Below are 19,796 nucleotides of genomic sequence, written 5' to 3'. Positions count from 1 at the left end.
TCAGAGTTTGGGGTTTTAATTTGATCACAGCTGCCTTTTGCAATCGATAGGTATTATGGATGTATGGATATGTGTGGGGGATGGTGGAAGTGTGGAGATGGGAAGTATATGGCACAAGGAAGTTTACAACAGACTTCTTGCTTTCCAGAAGGTTATATCCTCTGTAGAGAGCAATATCTTGCATCAGAATCACGCGGGGAGTTTGTTAAAGCACGGACTGCTAAACCACACCCTCAGAGTTTCTGATTCGGTAGATTGGGGCTGGGGCCTGAGAGTATGCATTTCTAACATTTCCCAGGTGATGCTCATGCTGCTAGTCTGGGACCACAGTTTGAGGAATATTGCCTTAATATATCTACCCTCCTATTCATTTTTATGCACCTCTTTTGTCATATTGATGTTGAAGTCACCATATCCTGCTGAAAAAGTTATCCTGTATGGGCCTTTATCAGCTCCACCTCCACAGGGTTCTCACCTGAAGATGAGGTCATCTCTCCATTGCTGATCCTCAGGAAATCTGATCTTGTGAGGGCAGCATGTCTGTTGACCCAAGGCAGGGTGGGGTACCTTTTTTCTTCCAAGGGCCATTTGAATATTTATAACATCATTCACTTAATATAATTCACTTAATATAAATTTATGTTGCTATGAAAAAAGCTCCTAGATTTATTGAATTGTGAGTTCCACCTGCAGTTGCCTTGCAGGGCCAGACCAAATGATTTCAAGGGCCTTATACCGCCTGATTCTGGATGTTTCCCATCCCTGGCCTAAGGGGTCTAAATGTCTAGGAGAAGATGCTCCTGGTGTGATGCCAAAATAGTGCGCGTGAAGAGAGGAAGTCAAGGGTTCTCCAGAATCCCACAGGGATGGCAAAGGACTTCAGAGCCTGGACAACTAGCTCCTTTTTTGGGCACGAGACTAGGCAGCTTTAGCGTGCTAGCAGACTTACCTTGTCTCACACTCAACCCCAAATCTAGTCAGCCCTTAACATCTTTTAGAAGGGTTCTCAGCGTCTTTAAACTGTGCTGTGGGGCAATAAGAGGATTTTTGTTTTGTTTTGGTCTTTCCCTTTCTGTCTTTTCCAGGGAAGGGGTACACTCCTGAGGCCTCCAAGGGTGTGGCAGCAGGAATTGTTGAGAGATTTCAGTGAAAAGCTGAATCTGAAAGGAGCTGGGACTTGGTCCACCCATTCCTGCCGCCCACCAGGGGTTCTCCACTCAGTGCCAACTTTGGAGAAGCTGGAGAAAAAGTCATATATATATATGAATGAAGGGGTAATTTTCTTGCTAAGAAAACAAATATAAAAAGATAATTAATAGATGAAGTGTCTTTGCTACTCAATAGCTGCAGGGCCTTGGTTATTCTGTTTCTTTGGATCTAAGTGTTTTGTAATCTGTATGATGAGCACCAGGCAAGTGAGAGAGGCTGTTCTTGGCACAATCATTCATAAGAGCAGGATGAGAGGCTTGTCAGAGAAGGACAAGGCCTGGGACTTTGAAGGCAGGTTCCATAGATTTGTTGATTGATTGAAACAAATTCTATCAGCATGGTCCTCACTTTTAGGGGATTGAACTGACAAGATAATTAATGAGAATTAATATAAACCCCTCAACCTTTAAACTGTATCTGTCAACCACAAATATCCCCTGAAGGCCACTCATTCTTCTGGGGGAGAAGTCTGGCCCCTCAGGAGGGAGGGCATTCCCCTCAATGAAATGGGCATCTGACAGAATGCTCGGGCCCAAGGAATTGGGGAGGGGGGTCTCTTTTCTCCCCCAGCATGAAATTCTATCATCTCCAGCTGTTAGAACATGACCAAGACCTCCACTTTGGTGCCTTCTGGATTCTTTTATAGTATCCCTTTTCTCTTGTAGCAAGTTTATCAAAATGTAATTCATATACCATAAACTCACATATTTATAGTGTACAATGCAGTAATTTTTAGTATAGTCATAGACTTGTCCAACCATCACCACAATCTAATTTTAGATAGTTTTTGTTACCCCAAAAGCCACACCCTTTAGCAGTCACCTGACCCTTACTCCAACCTGGCAGCTTCTAATCTATTTCTGTGTATCTGGCTCTTTCATTTTTTTAAAAAAAATATATTTTTATTGATTTTAGAGAGGAAGGAAGAGAGAGAGAGAGAGAGAGAGAGAGAGAGAGGGAGAGAGAGAGAGAGAAAGAGAGAAACATCAATGATGAGGGAGAATCATTGATTGGCTGTCTCCTGCACATTAATTGGGGATCGAGCCTGCAACCCCCGGCATGTGCTCTGACCAGCAATCGAACCGTGACCTTCTGGTTCACTGGTCGATGATCAACCACTCAGCCACGCCGGCAGAGCTCTGGATATTTCAAATAAATAGAATCATATTATGTGGGTACCTTTTTCTAAATTGAAGAAAGGAGACCTGGTGACACCCTGATACACCAGCACTCACCCCCTTCTCTTCCTCACCCCATTATTTCAACACACACCTTCCTCCACCTGCTTGCTGATCTATACAATTCCCTTAACCAGCCCTGTGAGGGTGGAGGCATTGGTGGCAGGCCCAGGTGGGACACAGGGCCTCCGATTAATGAGGCCTTGATTCAAATGCGTTTGTTTGGGACAGGGGTGGAGCAGGGGCTCGCATGCTCACTAAGGTGTAGGTGTGCCCTGGCTGGGGGAGGCGGCTCCCAGCAGTCCGGGTTGGGTGACCAGGTCACCCCTGGCCATTGGGCCTGAACACCTCATTCCTAGAGGACCACAGGAAGCCAGAGGTCACAGTAAGTTCTACCAAGCGGGCTGCCCCAAGGCTCAAAGACCACGCAAGATTTCCGGGGGCAGAGACAGCTGCTGCTTGAGCAGCATCACACCCTGCCCCTTTCCAGCTGAGACAGGGAGACAGGGAGACAGGGAGCGATACCTTCCCCTGTTGCTTCTGGGCAGTTCCACAACCCCTGCTGCGGCCCCAACCAGGAGAAAGAGGGGCCGGGGCTCCCAGGGGCTGGAGGTGCCACAGGGTGGTAAAGACAGACCCCAATGTTTGGCTTCTCATCACCCTAAAAGCTGGTGGGTTTGACCAGGTGAAAGATTTTCCTCCAAAGTTCCAGGTAAAGGCGGGCAAAGAGTAGGGAGGCGAGGTGGTGGGGAGCGAGGGAGGGTCGCAGGTCGGGGACGCCGCGTACTCACAGTCGGGTGAGGCCGGCCCGCGGGCCAGGGCAGCGCAGGGCGCCGTCGGGCGGGCAGCTGCAGGGCTCTGGGCAGAGCGGCCGCGGCAGCGCGGGCGGCAGCAGCAACAGCAGCGCCAGCAGCGGCCACCGCGCCGGGGACGCCTGCCCCATGGCAGGAGAACCTGAGTGCAGGCTTTGGCGACTGGGCGGGCGTCCTTGATAGCCCTGGAGTGGCCCGCGCCCCTCTCCCCGCCCCTTGGCCTCTCCTCCCACCTCCTCCGCTCCGCCCGCCCTTACCCCCGCCAGGGCGTCCCCGCCGCTGAAGTTGTGTTGTGCCTCGACGTTCAGTACCCCACCACTTCCTTACTGCTGCTTTCCCGCTACATCTGCAAATAGCCTTAGTTCTGGGGTAGTTGTGGGAAGGGTGCATGCTTGGGTAAGGGTGGGGAGTTCAGAATGCCTGTCCTGGCTCCACTGTAACCAGGAGTGTGAAGTTGAGTGAGTTGTGTCACTTCCCCTAACTTCTTTTATTTCATCAGGGAGGGGACAGCCCCAGACTCGGGGTACAAACCATACCCCATCCCAGGGGTGAAAGTGCCCAGCTGAGAAGCTTCTCCTCTCCTTCCTTCTCAGCCCTAAATCCTTTCTCCTTCTTCCCCACCATCTCCCTCCACACTAAACTAATCTCTGTCCTCCCAACTTCCCCAGTACTGCTCAGTACTCTCTTGGTAGTAACTGCTTTCCTCCTTATATAATAGCGATTTGAGTCTGTTCTAATCTCCACTGTAGATTGTGAGGTGCCAGGGATTCTTTCTGGCTTCTACATGGTAAAGATTTGTTGAGTGAATGAAACTGCTCCAATAATATACAGCAGTTACTCCACTAGAGGCCCAGTATGGGCTGGATCTGTGACAGGTGCTTTCCTTCACATCATGCCTAAGCTTCACAGTAAACTAGCATGTGTTACAATCAGAAAAACGGTGTTCTGAGAGGTTACATGATTTTCCCAAAGTCACACAGCAGCAGAAACCTGTTTGAACTCATATTTATCACCCATGCAAAAAAATAAAAATAAAAAAATTACTATATGATCTACATACCAAGGACTTGGAAAGGAGACAAAATGTTATGGTAGACGTGGGGATCCATGATTTCCCCTATTTAATCCCATCATTAAAACGATTTTCTTCCTTCCTTCCAAGAACTCTGGAAATCCTAGAAGTCTTTCTGGAAGAGGTGGGCTTTGAGAGCTGGGAAGGTATCCAAGACTGTACAGACAGGAAGTGAAAACAGATTCCCTTCTTTCTGTGTTGAAGTTACCTCTCATGGACAGACTGGCTCAGGCACCAGTCTCTAGTCCAGGGGTGGGCAAACTTTTTGACTCCAGGGCCACAATGGGTTCTTAAACTGGACCGGAGGGCCGGAACAAAAGCATGGATGGAGTGTTTGTGTGAACTAATATAAATTCAAAGTAAACATCATTACATAAAAGGGTAGGGTCTTTTTTTTCAATAGTTTTATTCATTTCAAACGGAGGCCCACAGCTGCTCTAGTCTCTTGGAGCCTCTTGCCCAAGGAAGGTGAATTAAAAAAATAATTTGGCTTTGCTAGATGACAGCATTGTGCTAGATGGCATGAAAAACAAAGCTTTGTGTGTCTATATGATTGTTTTTATGTTCTGTATCCCTGTCTCCAACTGCTTACCTAACTATATTTGCTGTTCCCCTGACCTGGAATGATTTTCTCTTCCTTTTTCATATTCCATTTAGGTAAACTCCTAGTTGTCCCTCACGACTCAACCCAACGTCACTTCCACTGTAAAGCCTTCTCTGATTCAACCTGCCTGAGTAGTTGTGGCCATAGCACTTGATTCTATAGCCAGTAATATAACACACTGTAATTATGGCTTTAATTTCGCTCCCTCCTGTCCATTCATTTTAGTATTGCTAGGGCTTGTCATAGCTTCAGCCATGGGCAAACTACGGCCCGCGGGCCACCCATTTGAAATGAGTAAAACAAACAAACAAAAAGACCGTACCCTTTTATGTAATGATGTTTACTTTGAATTTATATTAGTTCACACAAACACTCTATCCATGCTTTTGTTCCGGCCCTCCGGTCCAGTTTAAGAACCCATTGTGGCCCTGGAGTCAAAAAGTTTGCCCACCCCTGTATCTAGCTCCTAGTAGGTACTCAGTATATATTGTTGAGTAACAGAATGATTAAATGAAACCCATGCGCAGACCTATAGCAGATGCTCAATAAATCAGCTGAGAGAAGCTTAACAACCTTGCTTGATTTATTTTCAACGGGGTCACATTTCCTCTCTTTTAGCTTTGTCAGATTTTGGTGGGGAAGTTGGGTTAACTCTGAGCTTTTCAAACATTTCCACCATGTATCCTGAATTGCAGGAGAGAAGGGATGGGTACTTCAAGGTGGCTGAGTGGCATTTATTTCAAGTCTTATGTTATATGGGGCCTTTTCTTTTTACTCCATAGTCTGTCTGGTATATAAAAAGAATGTTGCTCCCACCTATCCCTGAAGAACTATTTGATTCTATGCTTGGGTATCCTTGGGAGTTACTTAAACTCCCTTAAGAGAAGAACAGAACAGTCAGAACATCTTGATTTTCCTTTCTGTTTCATCATCAACCATGTGACTTAGTCTTTGATTTCCTCATCTGTAGGAGGAGGGGTTGGAGTTCACAATCCTTAAGGCTCTTTTAGCTCTACAATGCAAGGCCTTTGTGGGCAGCTCCTATTGTTTTGTTGGAAGGAGGTGGATTGTGTATATTGACTTCTTATTGCTTGTACTGGATTGGAAATTAAATCCTTTATAAAAAGGTGAAGTTGTTCAGTTGAAAGAAAACTTTAATTCTAATGAGCTTTCATTAAACTTTTATATCTCTGATTAATTTCTGTTGTATCTTACTTATCACATTGGTTCTTGTAGTGTACTTCTTATAACAAAATCACACTGATTGTTAAAATCACAAAAGTCCTTTACAGTGGAATTTACCTATCCTTCTCATTAATATGTGACCTATTTAGAGTGAATATTTTTAAATTTGAAGAACCCCTATGTCATATAATTATACTTATGGTTACTTTTGTCACAGAACTTCAATAGAGCATGACCCACAAGGATTGCTAATTACTTTTTACTGACAAACTGAAGTTTTTGGAATTCACAAGAAGTTTATTCTAACTTAAAGAGATAAAGAATATCTGACGTGCCCTAGCTGGTTTGGCTCAGTGGATAGAGTGTCAGCCTGCAGACCAAAGGGTCCCAGGTCGATCTGGTCAAGGGCACGTACTTTGGTTGCAGGCTCCTCCCCAGGCCTGGGGCCTGGTCGGGGCTCATGAAGAGGCAACCAAATGTTGTGTTTCTCTCACATCGATGTTTCTCTGTCTTTTCCCTCTCTTTCCCACTCTCCCTAAAAATCAATGGAAAAAATATCCTTGGGTGAGGATTAAAAAAAGAAAAAGAATATCTGACACTACAACTCAGAAATCTTAATAAAATTTTTTTGAAATTTTAGAACGGGTTTCTTATATTTTAAGATGCAGAAATATCATTTTGGAAGCTTTAAAAACAAAGATTCCTGGGACTCTTTCCCCAAAGAGATTAGAATTCAGTTGATAAGAAGTGGAGCCCAGGAGTCTGTTCTAACAAGCACCCATGCAATTTTGATGCATGGGGTTCCCAGAACACAATTTGTGGAACATTAAAATGGAAGTTCTAGAATTAAATTTGCCTTGAGAAGACAAAGCTCAAGAATCTTTACTATGGACTCTGAATGAAGTTTAAGAATTTTGACCCATTGTTAAAGAAATCTGGTATGTGTTAGCACATGCATACAAATAATATATTTGTAAAATTGTTCAACTGATTATAATACTGAGGTTTTGTTTTACTTATAAGTAGCAATCAGTTTACTCATTTTAATTTTTTTTGGGGGGGGTGGGGGGAGAATGAAAAATTTCACAAGATCATAGAGCATATTTTTTCTTATGCCTCACTAGATCAAAACTCAATAGCACTTGATGTCACACTGAGATACTAGAGTTGGAGGAAGTCGGCAAAGTAATGAAAAAACCTCAAGCAGATTAGGTAAGATTTTCTGATTCTTGAACACATACCATATTAATATAATACCATAACTGATATTTCTTCCCTCTTAAAAGCACTGGTTTTACCTTTCCCTTAGAAGGAAAGTAGGGCATGGAGGGAAAAAATGTGTAAAGAAAGAAAAATACAGTTATCCTGTCAGTTGTTCACTTTACCACTGGGAGCAAAATAAAACAAAGCAAACAAAAAAGATGACCCCTGAAAGTTACACTGTGACATTTCATGCAACCTCCTTGTGACTTGCTTGGAAATTTCACTTTCTGTTTTACTGTCTATATGGTGTGAAATCAGAGATGTGATCAGCTGTGCCATCTCCAACTCTGCCCTGGAGTTCCTGTGAGCCTTCACAGGAACTAGCTCAAAGCTGAAGGCTGATGGGCTCCAGCCCTAGGGATGGATCTGGGAATAGAGGCTTTAGGATGGTCTGGGGCATGAGAGTCCTTCTCCAAGACTGCTAGAAGAGTTAGAGAAGGGGCCTTGCCATTTTGGTCCTGTTGTTGGAAGGATATAAATGAATTGGGGCTGTTGTCCTCCTTGTCTCATGAAAAAGCTTACCTGCTCTGGCAGTGATTAAAACTACAGAGAGAAAAACAGAGATGAGAGACAGATGTGGGCAAACAGAGTCTGAGGATTTCCCAACTAATGAGCCAATACACCTCTTTTCCCTTAAGCTAATTGGAGTTTAGTCTCTCTCACTTACAACTAAACTTCCTAATCTCTCCTACCAGCCTTGCTGTGACCTTTATTTGACTTGCCTATATCCTCCATCCCTTCTCAGCTAGGAAAGAAATAGGGATTTTCTATTCTTATTCTGTCACTTTTCCCCTTTGATTGGTAGCATTTATCACTGTGCTTCTGGGAAGCACAGTGAGTGAACGAACAAATGAATGAATGTGAATGAGTGAAAAAAGAGGCAGTGTCATAGAAACACATTATTCTTCTTTTTAGAGAAGCTGCATTTTGCTAAATAACTCTCCACGCATTCCTTCTATTTTAGGGAAGGACTCCTAGTAAACTGCAGCCTTGGTTTAGAAATCAAGTTTTCAAACTAAAATATTAGGTAGAGCCAACACAAAGAAAGAGAAAACTTTCTCATATGATGAAATCAATAAAAAAGGAAATAGGATTTGAGTTTTAAAAAACTGATGTAAAATTAATCAAAGTGTGGACCACAGGATACTGTTGCCTCCCATGCTAATTGGCAGTATTTAGGGAAAAGGTGTCAAAGCTCAAGAAATTTGGGTCAAATTGGGTTCAAGTTAAACAAAGTTCTTTACTGGACACTTTCTCAGAATTTGTAACATGCATTCTGAATCTTCAAGAGGGCCATAGGATATGCAGGGGACTGATGTTGCTCTGGGACATACATTGGGAATACTGATTTGGGAACATAGATTGAGAAAACGGACTTTTGTGGCAAAGAACCCCTTCACTAACTGGAAGCCAGAGCTGACCTTGGCATGGATATAGCCAACTAATACATGGACTTGCTGGTGATCAGGAAGGTTGCCTGGATCCCTCTTCTTCTCCCTCTAGCCTTTGATGTGGACAGTCTAGTCGAGAACCCCAGTGTTATCAGTATATCCTTTTAGGGTGAGCATTGCCCTCCCCAGTCTCCTTTTTAAAAATGAAAATACAGCACACTGATTTGATTATATCTTCACTGGATTTATTTATTTTCAGAATAATTTTTCTGGGTCCTGGGATGGTGTGAAGACCTAAGCTACATGAAGTTTAGGAGGTGGATGCACCTTGATTGAGGGGAGGGAGGGCAGGAAGCTTCTTCCCCTCAGAACAGCACAGGAGCAGACTTGACTTGCCCGCAGATGCATTCAGAACACAGAGATTAGGGTCTGGAGAGTGAAAAAACCTCTGTTTTCCTCCTGGCTGCCTTGTGTAGAGGTGGCCTGCTCTCTCACCTTCCTGCTCTCATCCTGTCCCTGGATCAGGAGTGGGTAAGGCTCTCAGTCCCCTTGTTAGACCCTCTTGCTTGCACGTGGCTCCATTAGAGATGCTCAGAGCGCCACATGTCTGCCTGATGGTGTAGATAATACCTGTCATGTTGATTTATGCTTTCTGCACATCATGTCACATGTAGACAAACAGAAAGGCCAGTCATTACCTTAGGGCCTGCAAGACCTTTCTCAAAGGAGGAATCTCCTTCAAGGAATAGGAGTCATTACTGAATTGCACAATATGGGGCATGACAGATTGAGAGAATGGTGCTCCCATTTTTAGCAGAAGGGAAGGCAGTGGGAGCTGATTCGCAGTGGTGCTGAGGGGGCCTGGGGGAGACTGGGCACGCTGGGAGATGAGGAGTGCTGCCGTGGGTTTGTGGAGTTCGTAGTGACAGCTGGCTGGAGAGATTCAGGAGGTAGCTGGACTGCACTGGTGCAGAGCAAGGGAAACACTGAAATGGAAGAGATGAATTTGGGGATCCTATCTTAATGGTTGTCATCTCATAGAACCACTTTGGGAAGTTACTTAAGAGGCAGATCTCAGGGGGCTTACTGGGAGATTCTGCTTCTGGCTCAGGACAGGAAATGTGCATTTGGAAAAGGAACTTCAGTCCACCCTCTGAGAAACACTGCTCCAGAGTGATAGATGAAACCAGAGAGAAATTGTCTGGAGAGAAGTGAGCTCAGGACAGCATGGTGAGTGGGTTACCTGTGTTAGGGAGGAGGAGGAACAGGACGAGCCATAACAGAATTTGGGAATGCAGTGAAATCAAGGGAATAGACTATCCACTCAAGAAACAAGACCCATGATAGGTAGACACAAAGGAAACTTTATTCTAACTTGAAATAAAGATATGAAAATTAAAGAAAACCAGATGTATGATTTTACTTCTTCTAAATTAGCCAAAAGAAAAGTCATTTAAAGCAAACACCAAATGGTAGAGAAATAATTGTAAAACAAACACATCCATGCATTTAAAATGATTTAAGCCTTTTGGAAAGCAATATGGTAATTCCTATCCCGATCCAGGCATATGTGTATCAATCCATTGATTCTAGAACTTAGAATTTTCCAAAGAAAATATTCAAACAGGATAAATAAAATGCCATGAGAATGAAGATGTTCATTATAGTAGTGTCCATATAACATATTTGAAATAATCTAAATATTCAGCAATATTAGTGATTTAAATAAATTAATTCACTTAATTGCTGAAATATTACAGTAATTAAAAATAATTGGACTAATTAAGAGACATAGAAGAGTTGGATATTTTAAATAAAAAAGTTAGAGTACAAAGTAATCTTTACATTGTTAGTTCAAATAAGCATGTTCCTTTGAGAAGAAAACCAAATTTAATTTTCTGCCCCAATCCTGCAACTCCAGGTCAGCTCAATGTGTCATGTGCCATGTTCCTGTTAACCTATAAAGCAAGCCACAGACACCAGTTGGTTTTCTGAGCAGTTACATGGTTCTCAGATATAAACATCGGATAACCCCTCTTCTCACCAGTTCCATCATTGTCTTGGTTTCCAACTCTTCCCTGCTCTTTATCAACTTAAGATGCCACTTCTGACCCTCTGCACTTTATATCAGCATTTGGCCTTTCTCAGTCCTGACTTTCACGTTCCTTCCTCTCAGACTCCACTGTGACAGGCCCTCCCAGTTTCAGACACTCTCAAGTACTAGCACCCACCTCAAGGGTTCTATAATGAGTCTAAGTTTTTACTTAAAAAAATTTTTTTTTGCATTGAAGTAATGTCCCTGCTAAAATTATCCAGATGGTTTGAAACACCGAATATTGAAAAACATAATACTTTCTCATACTCCTCCCCCATCCACAGATATGGCATTTGCTTCATTTCTAAATTATATACTTTTATTGCTACCTGCTTTAATTATCTATTGCTGTATAACAATATTACCACAAATTGGGCAGCCTAAAATTGTTATTGCACAGTTTCTGTGGGTCAGGATTTAGGGCATGGCTTAGCTGGTGGAGGGTGGGCAGGGTTGGGGAAGATCTGAAGATCTAATGAAAGTCTCTGTATAGACTTTCATTACATTCTGAGACTAACTAGGTTCCAATTAGAATGTTGGCATGATTGAAGGCTCTGTGAATCTGCCAGCAATGGTGAGCCTGCGATATGGACTAACTTAGGTTTCTTTGGGCTGATGTCACCTATGTGGCTCATGAAGGTCTCTTCCCCAAAGCTTTCTCTACTTTCTTCACAGGTCTGCGATTCTTCCCCAGAATGATATCCAGTCAAGGTATCAGTGTTTAATAACAACAGGATGGATTCTTTAGGGACTTTTGAAAATCATAAAAAAATTAGTTGATAATAATTGAACTCACATAAAATTATGAGAATTATCTGTACCTTAACATATAGCTAGCCTAGATATACTTTTATACATCAATGAAATACGTTTTTTGGAGTACAATTCTTGAATAAATCTCAAGTTGCTTCTTCCAGAAAAATGGATATAATCTTTACCCCTAAGAAAATAGTCTCCTTCTTCTTCTTCTTTTTTTTTTTTTTTTTGTTAATCCTCACCCGAGGATATTTTTCCATTAATTTTTAGGGAGAGTGGAAGAGAGAGGTAAACATCGATGTGAGAGAGACACATTGATTAGTTGCCTCCTGCATGTGCCCCGACCAGGGCCCAGTCATGGAAGAGCCTGCAACCGAGGTACATGCCCTTATCTCAGTGGTTCTCAACCTTCTGGCCCTTTAAATATAGTTCCTCATGTTGTGACCCAACCATAAAATTATTTTCGTTGTTACTTCATAACTGTAATGTTGCTACTATTATGAATTGTAATGTAAATATCTGATATGCAGGATTGTCTTAGGCGACCCCTGTGAAAGGATCGTTGGATCGCCAAAGGGGTCGCGACCCACAGGTTGAGAACCGCTGCCTTACCATAATTGAACCCGGGACCCTTCGGTCCGCAGTCCGACACTCTATCCGCTGAGCCAAACTGGCTAGGGCAAAATAGTCTTCTTTTTGGTCTGATATGTAATTTTCTTCTCTGAGTGTTTTTAAATATCCTGATCCTACAGGAGGTGGCCTATTCTTTTCTATTCTCACCCAGTCTGCTCTGGGGAGATCATTTTCTTATACTAATGCCTGTATGATTTTTCTTTGGCCAGCTCTTGGTTTTCGCATCTGCAAATGTTCCAAGTACATTTTAAGTATCAGGTGTCAGTGATACTGGTGAGGCTGTTCTGCTTTCCTCCACACACAATGCAGCTTGTTACCTGGCAGCTTGTTACCTGGAAAGACTCTCTTCTGTGGGCTGGCACTAGTCATTTTGCCTCCCTAGTATACTCTTCCTTTGGTAGCTGCACTCTGCTTTGCTTTTCAGGGAACTCTCTGTCCCCTCTTCAAGGTGTTTTGTGAGCCTATTGACCCAAGTGCTCCTTGGTCTTCAACTCTCTTACCTGAGAGGTGATGAGCACAGGACCTGGGTTAAACTTTCCCCTGGGAGTTCAGTGTTCAGTGAATGACTTGTTGACAGAAGTGGCCAGAGCTGAGTCATTCTTTTTTCATCTGTGAGATTCTGACTGAAATTCTTGGAACTGATTTTTCTTGTCCTTTTTGAGGACTGCTTGTTTATATCTTTCTTAAGTTCTAGGACATTACCCAATGTCCTGTTGTTCTAATAAATTATTATTATTATTATTTTATCTATATTTTTTAGAGTCAGTTTCAATTGCTTACAACTAAAGAATCTAATCATATACCAAGTCTTTCTACTTTTATTTCCATATGTGGTCCTTTTAAAAACATTAATTTTAGAGGGAGGGAGGGAGGGAGGGAGAGAGAGAGAGAGAGAGAGAGAGAGAGAGAGAGAGAGAGAGAGAAACATCAATGTGTGAGAGAAAAATCGATCAGTAGATGCCCTGACTGGGAATGGAATCTGCCACCCCTTGGTGTAAGGGCTGATGCTCCAACCACCCGAGCCACACCAGCCAGAGCTCCACATGTGGTCTTTTCTGTTCTTTGCTCTATTGGCCAAACGTGGAAAGGACTGCTTCCCACTTCCTAAGTGTGTTCTGAGTAAGAGACTGCCCTGACTTGTCTTGGTGACCTTGTTTAAGAGACTGATGAATGCCATGGAGAGCAGCAAGAGCGATTACCCTCAGACTCTTAACAAGACACCAGGACTGGGGAAGAGGCAGGGACAAAGCCTGGCAAGGACTTGGGCTCAGCAACATGGGAGCCCCTTACTCAAAGCAGTGGCAAGGTTTCAGGGGAGGGCCAATAATGAACCCAGGGAGTCTGTCATTAGGCTCCTTTGCTCCCAATGGCAAAAATTCCTTTTCTTCAGGCTGGGCATGGAAGCAGAGATATCTGACTTTAAGGGTTCATCATTGGCTGGGACAATGAGGATGTCAGCAGTGACCATGACCTGATTTTTTGAGTATTGTGGAAGCCAACTGAATTCTGGGGAGACCCGCAGGAGGAAGGATACCTCAGTAATACCAGAGATAGAAATTCTTGCAAGTCTAGGAAGATGAGAACTCAAATCGGAAATTAATTTGATTTAATGAAAATAAAGAAATCGATGTTTTGCATGTCTCAGTGTGTTGACTTAGATTCGTAATGGTTATAAGCCCTTAAAAATTCTCATCCATAGCTTAATGAGTGCACCGAATGTCAGTTCTATCCCAAACATCAGCAAGCCTCTCTGTGGGTAAAGCAAAGACATATAGGCTTCTGCCTCAATCTTCCCAGAGCATACAGTCTCATTGGAGAGAGATGACTCAAATAGCGAGGACGAAGTTAGGTACCTTACAAGAGCTAATCATCAGCATCTGACAACAGTTTAAGAGCTGTACTTATGCTTAATTGGCAAACGAGTGGCTTAGTCAATAAGCAGTAGGAGTTCAGTGACTGTAACGTTAAAGGACAATGGGAGGAAGAAAAATAATTTAATGCTTTTTGTTCCAGTAACGGTGAGGATGAAGGGTTGCTTGTTCCGAGAAAAGGAACAGTTTGTCCTAGCAGTTCACTGCTTCCCAGGGAGCCCAGGCTTTACCAGCCTCTGGTCTCAAGGGTCCCTCCTCCAGAGATGGGGGGTCAGGCCTACTGGAGCAGCCTGCAGAAATCAAGCAGGCTGATAATGCGCTTAAAGATGTTTTCTGCTTATCCTTTCTCTCTGTCTTCCTAAATGCATAGCACTTTTCCAGGTCAGTGTCAGAGGAGCTATGTTCCCCTTCAACAATAAAACCTAGCAGGCAGGGAGGGGATTGCTTGGGGATTAGGGGAACTCAGAGTGGTTTTGTGTGTCGGTGATACACAGTCCTCTTCTTCCATGCCAGTATCCAGCACAAGGCTGTTTGAGAGCCTTGCTTAAAAATCTGAAGATATGGCCAACTGGGAGCTCTGGGCTCTGATGAAGGGGAGGTGAAGAGACCAGATGAAGTTCCTGAGAGACCCAGGCTGTGAGGCTGGGTGGGTAAGGGAGGGATTTGAGAGTCATGATAGTGTGGAGTTTGTCCCACTGTGTTCTTGGCATATAACTCCCTTTTGAAGCTTGGTTTTACTGTCTGTATAATGACCACAAGAAATTAGATAGAACTTTAATGAAGACCAAGCATAGACATCTAAATATCCTACATTAACACATTAAGAAGTGGTAATTCACTTTACTAAAAGGATTGTCCCCTTTATAAGAATTCAAAAATCCCAATTACAGGGCAGTTGTCTTTCATTTGAAAGTAGAATTTAGTTTGCAAAATGTGATTGCATTTTCAGTTTTTAAGAAAAATATGAGTTGCATAAAGGGAGTTCTGCATGTCTTCTTGCTCTGTTCCTTCTTTAGCCCTCTACCCAAGATAATGGTGCTTATCTGATGTTTAAGATATGAGCTGAAAACCAAATTGGTAGTGGATTCCTCAGCAAAGACTAACTGGGGTTTATCCTCCAGTGGCTTCTGGACTGGCAGTGGACAAATCTTTGTTCTGGTCGAAGCTCCAAAATAGCTGGATTCCTTTGGACAAGTCTTAGAATCATAGACCCTTTGTGTTGGTAGGGGTCATCTAATCCAACCTCCTTTTGAGAGAGGCATTTCAATATCCCTGACTGATATATTTTCTGGACCTCAGTATGTCCATCTGTATCATGAGGGGAATTGATCTTCAATTTGAATCAGGGCCCAGGGTGGGAGTGGGAGGGTTGAGAAAGTAGAAGCCAGGACTCAGAAGTCTAAATGTAATGATATCACAATCTAGCAGAGGCTAAATTCTAGATAGATCATCTAAATAAGACGCCTTGGGGAATCAACCTCTATATATTCCCTCCCTCTGCACAGAGCCACCCTCCTGTGGTCAGTAGTGAGGAAAAGTTCTGAGATCTTGAGGTACTTGCAGTTTGACCTGGAGCTATGAGCAGCTCTACCTCTGCATTTATAAAGGAAGATGAAGTCAGGATGTCAAATGAATTCTTCTCATCTTTGAATGAGAATTATTCCAAGGTTGAGCAGCCTCACTGCCTTTTCTCTCTTGCTTCTTGCTCTCTCTCCTGCCTTTACCCACCCCCAACCTTTTTTGTCCTTTTTTTTTTTTTTATAAACAATATGCAAACCTCAAGGGCATGCAGTTGGGTCTGGGTGAAATCAGCTGAGTGTTTACAGGATTTATCCAAGGAAGAGCCCTTGGGTCATTGTCATGGCAATTTCGATAATCCCGACAGGGTGCAGATGTGGCTGTCCAGGGCAATCTGAGAGTGCCTCTCACCCTCCAGCCTCAGTCACTGCTGGGGGCATATGGGGCTTGCTTACCCTTTTTTAGTAATCTATGTGCGGGGGAAAAAAAGTTCTCATAATTTTAGTCATGAAAATCTTGGGCCCAAAATATTTTATCAAAAACTTCATCTGGAGTGAGAAAAAGGCTCTGCAAAGGCTGGTTGAATCATTGGTAGGGCTGGGCAAATATGCCATTTTTGCATAACTGCATTGCTTCTTTATTGCCTGCAAACATGTCTATTTACTCTCTTCGATCCTATCTCCCCCTGCTGCACTCAGATCTGGAATATGAGCTCCTCAAGGCCAGGGATCTTTTTAAATTCATTTCTTGATGTTTTCAATGCCTATCACTGTGCCCAGGCACTTAACAGGACTTTAGTAATCTCTTTTGGGTGAATGAAGAGGTGGCATAAGATGGCAGAGATGTGCAAGGCGACTCCTGTTGGATAGAGATTGGATGAAGGTAGGAATGCGTGAGGAAATCGATACCATGAAGATCAAAGCCCAGGAAGATAAATCTGGTGTCCAAGTACTTGGAGAGCTAGAATTGGAAAGAAGTTGGTGGCAGCAAGGAATGTGAACCAGTCTCCTTGAAAAAGCATTGCTAGGGGTGCCTAAGAGAGACCTGCTATTGCAGCTCTGTTCATCTGGCCAGGCGCACAGCCAGGAGAGAGATTCAAATGCCTAAAGAGTTGGGCACCAACTTGAACATAAATGTTCGCAGCAGCACTTTTCATAATAGCTAAAATCTAACAACTCAGATCTCTATCAACTATTGAATGGAAAAACAGAATGTGGTATATCTATATAATGCAGCAATTTTTAACCTTTTCCACATCCTGGCACACATAAACTAATTACTAAAATTCTATGGCACACCAAAGATGTATTTTTTGCAGCTCTGACTAAAAAGGTATACTTTTTATTCATTTACATCAAATGGCTATTGTGTTGGCTTTTTTCCCCATGTTTTAAATTTGACAATTTAAGGAGAGAGAGGTCAGTGCCCCTGACTTAATAGTCAGGTATTGCATGTTTTAAAAATTCTTGTGGCACACCAGTTGAAAATTGCTAATATAGTGGAATGCCATTTGGCAATAAAAAATGAAACAAGCTACAGCATGGATGAATCTTGAAAACATTGTGTTAAGTGAGAGAAGCAAGTTACAAAAGATCATATGTTGAATATTCTATTTATATGAAATGTTCAAAATAGGCAAATCTGTAGAGACAGAAAGTAGATTAGTGGTTGCAAGGGGCTGAGGGAGGGAGGAGTGGGGAGTAATTGCCAATGTGTATGGGTTTTTTTAGGGGGTGATGAAAATGTTCTAAAATTAAATAGTGATGATAGTTGTATAACTCTGTAAATACACTGAAACCCATCATATTATATACTTTAAAAGGACAAATTGTATGGTATGTGAATTATGTCTCAATAAACATAATTATTAAAAAATAAAAAATTAATTGCCTGACATAAGGGTTTAAGAGTCTTCTGGGCTTTGGAGGAGAGGCTGCAGGGGTTCCAGAGGGTAAAAATGAATCAATTAGCAGGTTGTTCATGCTAATAAATACTGTATATGTGCAAACCAATCCACAAGTCCGCAAATGGCTGTCTTCTTTTTATTTCCATTTATTTCAAATGTGGGCTGCCACAAATGCAGCTTAGGTGGGGTCCATTTCATTCTGCAGTGTTCCACAAGGCCCCGCAGTTCTGGTAGCTGCATGTTAGTGAAGGAGCCCCAGAGCTGTCCTGGACTCTTGCTCCATGTCTGGCTTATTCAGGTTTCACCTGCTCTTACTATAGCCTCTCTTTTTCTCAGACTCAGTTTGCTAGAGGATGATACCATTCATCTTCAAATTGACCCCTCCCTTGGGCTGCTGACCCATGGTCCTTAAGCCAGGTCGTGAGTCAGGATGCCATTAGAATGGGAGGCCTTCTTAGAAGCTGCCAGTGCTGTGCTGGCAAACCAGCTCTCTTGAAAATAGGTTAAGTATCAAATGGCAGAGCCAGGATTAGAGTCCTAAATGTGGGTGTATTTAATTACGGGACTGCCCCACTCACTCTTAAAGCACTCACACTAGTTCACAAGATCCCCAACAGTAAGATCTTCAAAAGGGAATGGTCCAACCCAAGAAAAGGGATGTCATTCTAAAACCTCCACTGTGGCTGATTGCAAACTGTCAATGTGAACATAGAGTAGGGAAGAGAGGAACATGATTGGCTCTAGACAGGTGGCATGAACCTGCTCCAGCACACCATCGCTCTCAGGGCGAGCACACTCTGGTGGCTCCTTTACCAACTCCTCAGGCACATTCAGATGGGTGTTTCCTGGAGTATTCAGAAAACATGAAAGCTTTTAACTTTCCCCCCATGTCAACTTATTTGACATTTGTGCAGGCACAGAGGATAGGGACGAGTTGTTAATGAGGAAATGATATAAAGGTTTTGATGTGAAAAATCCCACACCAAAATACTGATGGAGGAGATTAGATTCCTGATAGGCTCAAGTTTGTTTGCTATCCTGTCAATTTTGGAAAGCATATGACTATGCAGGCTAGATCAATATAGATTATGTGGGGCTTACATGTACAACAGTGGACTTCTTTTTGCATACGCTGTCTGATTTTTAGGCTTCAACCTGGTGGAGAAACCTAAACTTTACCATGCCATCAATCATTTTTCTTGGATATCCATCCTCACCAACCACTCTATTCTTTATAATTTTAGAACCTTTTCAACAACCCCCAGAAGAAACACCATCCACAGTAATAGTCACTCTTTATTCTCACTCCCTCCCCCCACTGTCCAGAATAATACCAAGACACTAATCTATGTTGTTTCGATGGATTTGCTTATTCTGTACATTGCATATAAATGGGATCATACAACATGTGGTTTTATTACATCAGGCGTCTTTCACTTAGCACAATGTTTTCAAGTTTCCTCCATGTCACAGTGTGTATCAGCACATTATTCTTTTTTATTGCCAAATTATATTATGTTGTATGGATATATATATCACACTTTATTTATCCATCTGTCATTCAATGGACATTTGGGTTGTTCACTTTTTGACTATTATGAATAAGTTGCTATGAACACTTGTGTACATGTTTTTATTTCTCTTGGGTGTATGAATAGGAGTAGAATTTCTTAGTTATATCTTTTAGGGAATTACCAACTGTTTTGCATCATGTTTGCGCCATTTCATACTCCCACCAGTAGTGTCTGAAAGTTCCAATTTCTTCACATCCTCACCAAACCCTGTTATTGTCTCTGGTTTTTATAATAGTCATCCTAGGGCTGTGGTCGGCAAACTCATTAGTCAACAAAGCTAAATATCAACAGTACAACGATTGAAATTTCTTTTGAGAGCCAATTTTTTTAAACTTAAACTATAGAGGTAGGTACATTGTTATTAACTTAATTAGAATACTCCTAAGGCTTAGGAAGAGCCACACTCAAGGGGTCAAAGAGCCGTATGTGGCTCGTGAGCCGCAGTTTGCCGACCATGGTCCTAGGGCATGTAAAGTGGCATCTTATTGTGATTTTGATTTGCATTTCATCAATGATTAATGATGTTGAGCATCTTTTTATGTGCTCATTGACCATTTGTATATCTTCTTTGGAGAAATGTCTATTCAAATTCTTTGCCCATTTAAAAATTGGGCTATTTGTCTATTTATTGGTGAGTTGTAAGTGTTCTGAGTGCAAGTATGTTGTCAGCTATGTCACTTGCAAATATTTTCTCCTATTCTCTGGGTTGTCTTTTCACTTTCATGATGG

At 42.5% G+C, this 19,796-nt stretch overlaps 1 protein-coding gene across 1 annotated transcript in view; it reads right to left on the bottom strand.

The window, feature by feature from the left end:
* The window catches only part of LHCGR (luteinizing hormone/choriogonadotropin receptor), a 56,292-nt gene extending 52,962 nt beyond the window's left edge, over positions 1 to 3,330 (bottom strand). Inside the window, exon 1 of the mRNA XM_036335535.1 lies at positions 3,179 to 3,330. Within this exon, the coding sequence (XP_036191428.1) occupies positions 3,179 to 3,330 (152 nt within the window). The remainder of the gene's footprint in view (positions 1 to 3,178) is intronic.
* Positions 3,331 to 19,796: the final 16,466 nt, after the last annotated feature.

Source organism: Myotis myotis, unplaced genomic scaffold (assembly GCF_014108235.1).
Source record: "Myotis myotis isolate mMyoMyo1 unplaced genomic scaffold, mMyoMyo1.p scaffold_m19_p_14, whole genome shotgun sequence".
Classification (NCBI taxonomy): domain Eukaryota; kingdom Metazoa; phylum Chordata; class Mammalia; order Chiroptera; family Vespertilionidae; genus Myotis; species Myotis myotis.
This window is presented reverse-complemented; position numbering and strand designations above follow the sequence as displayed.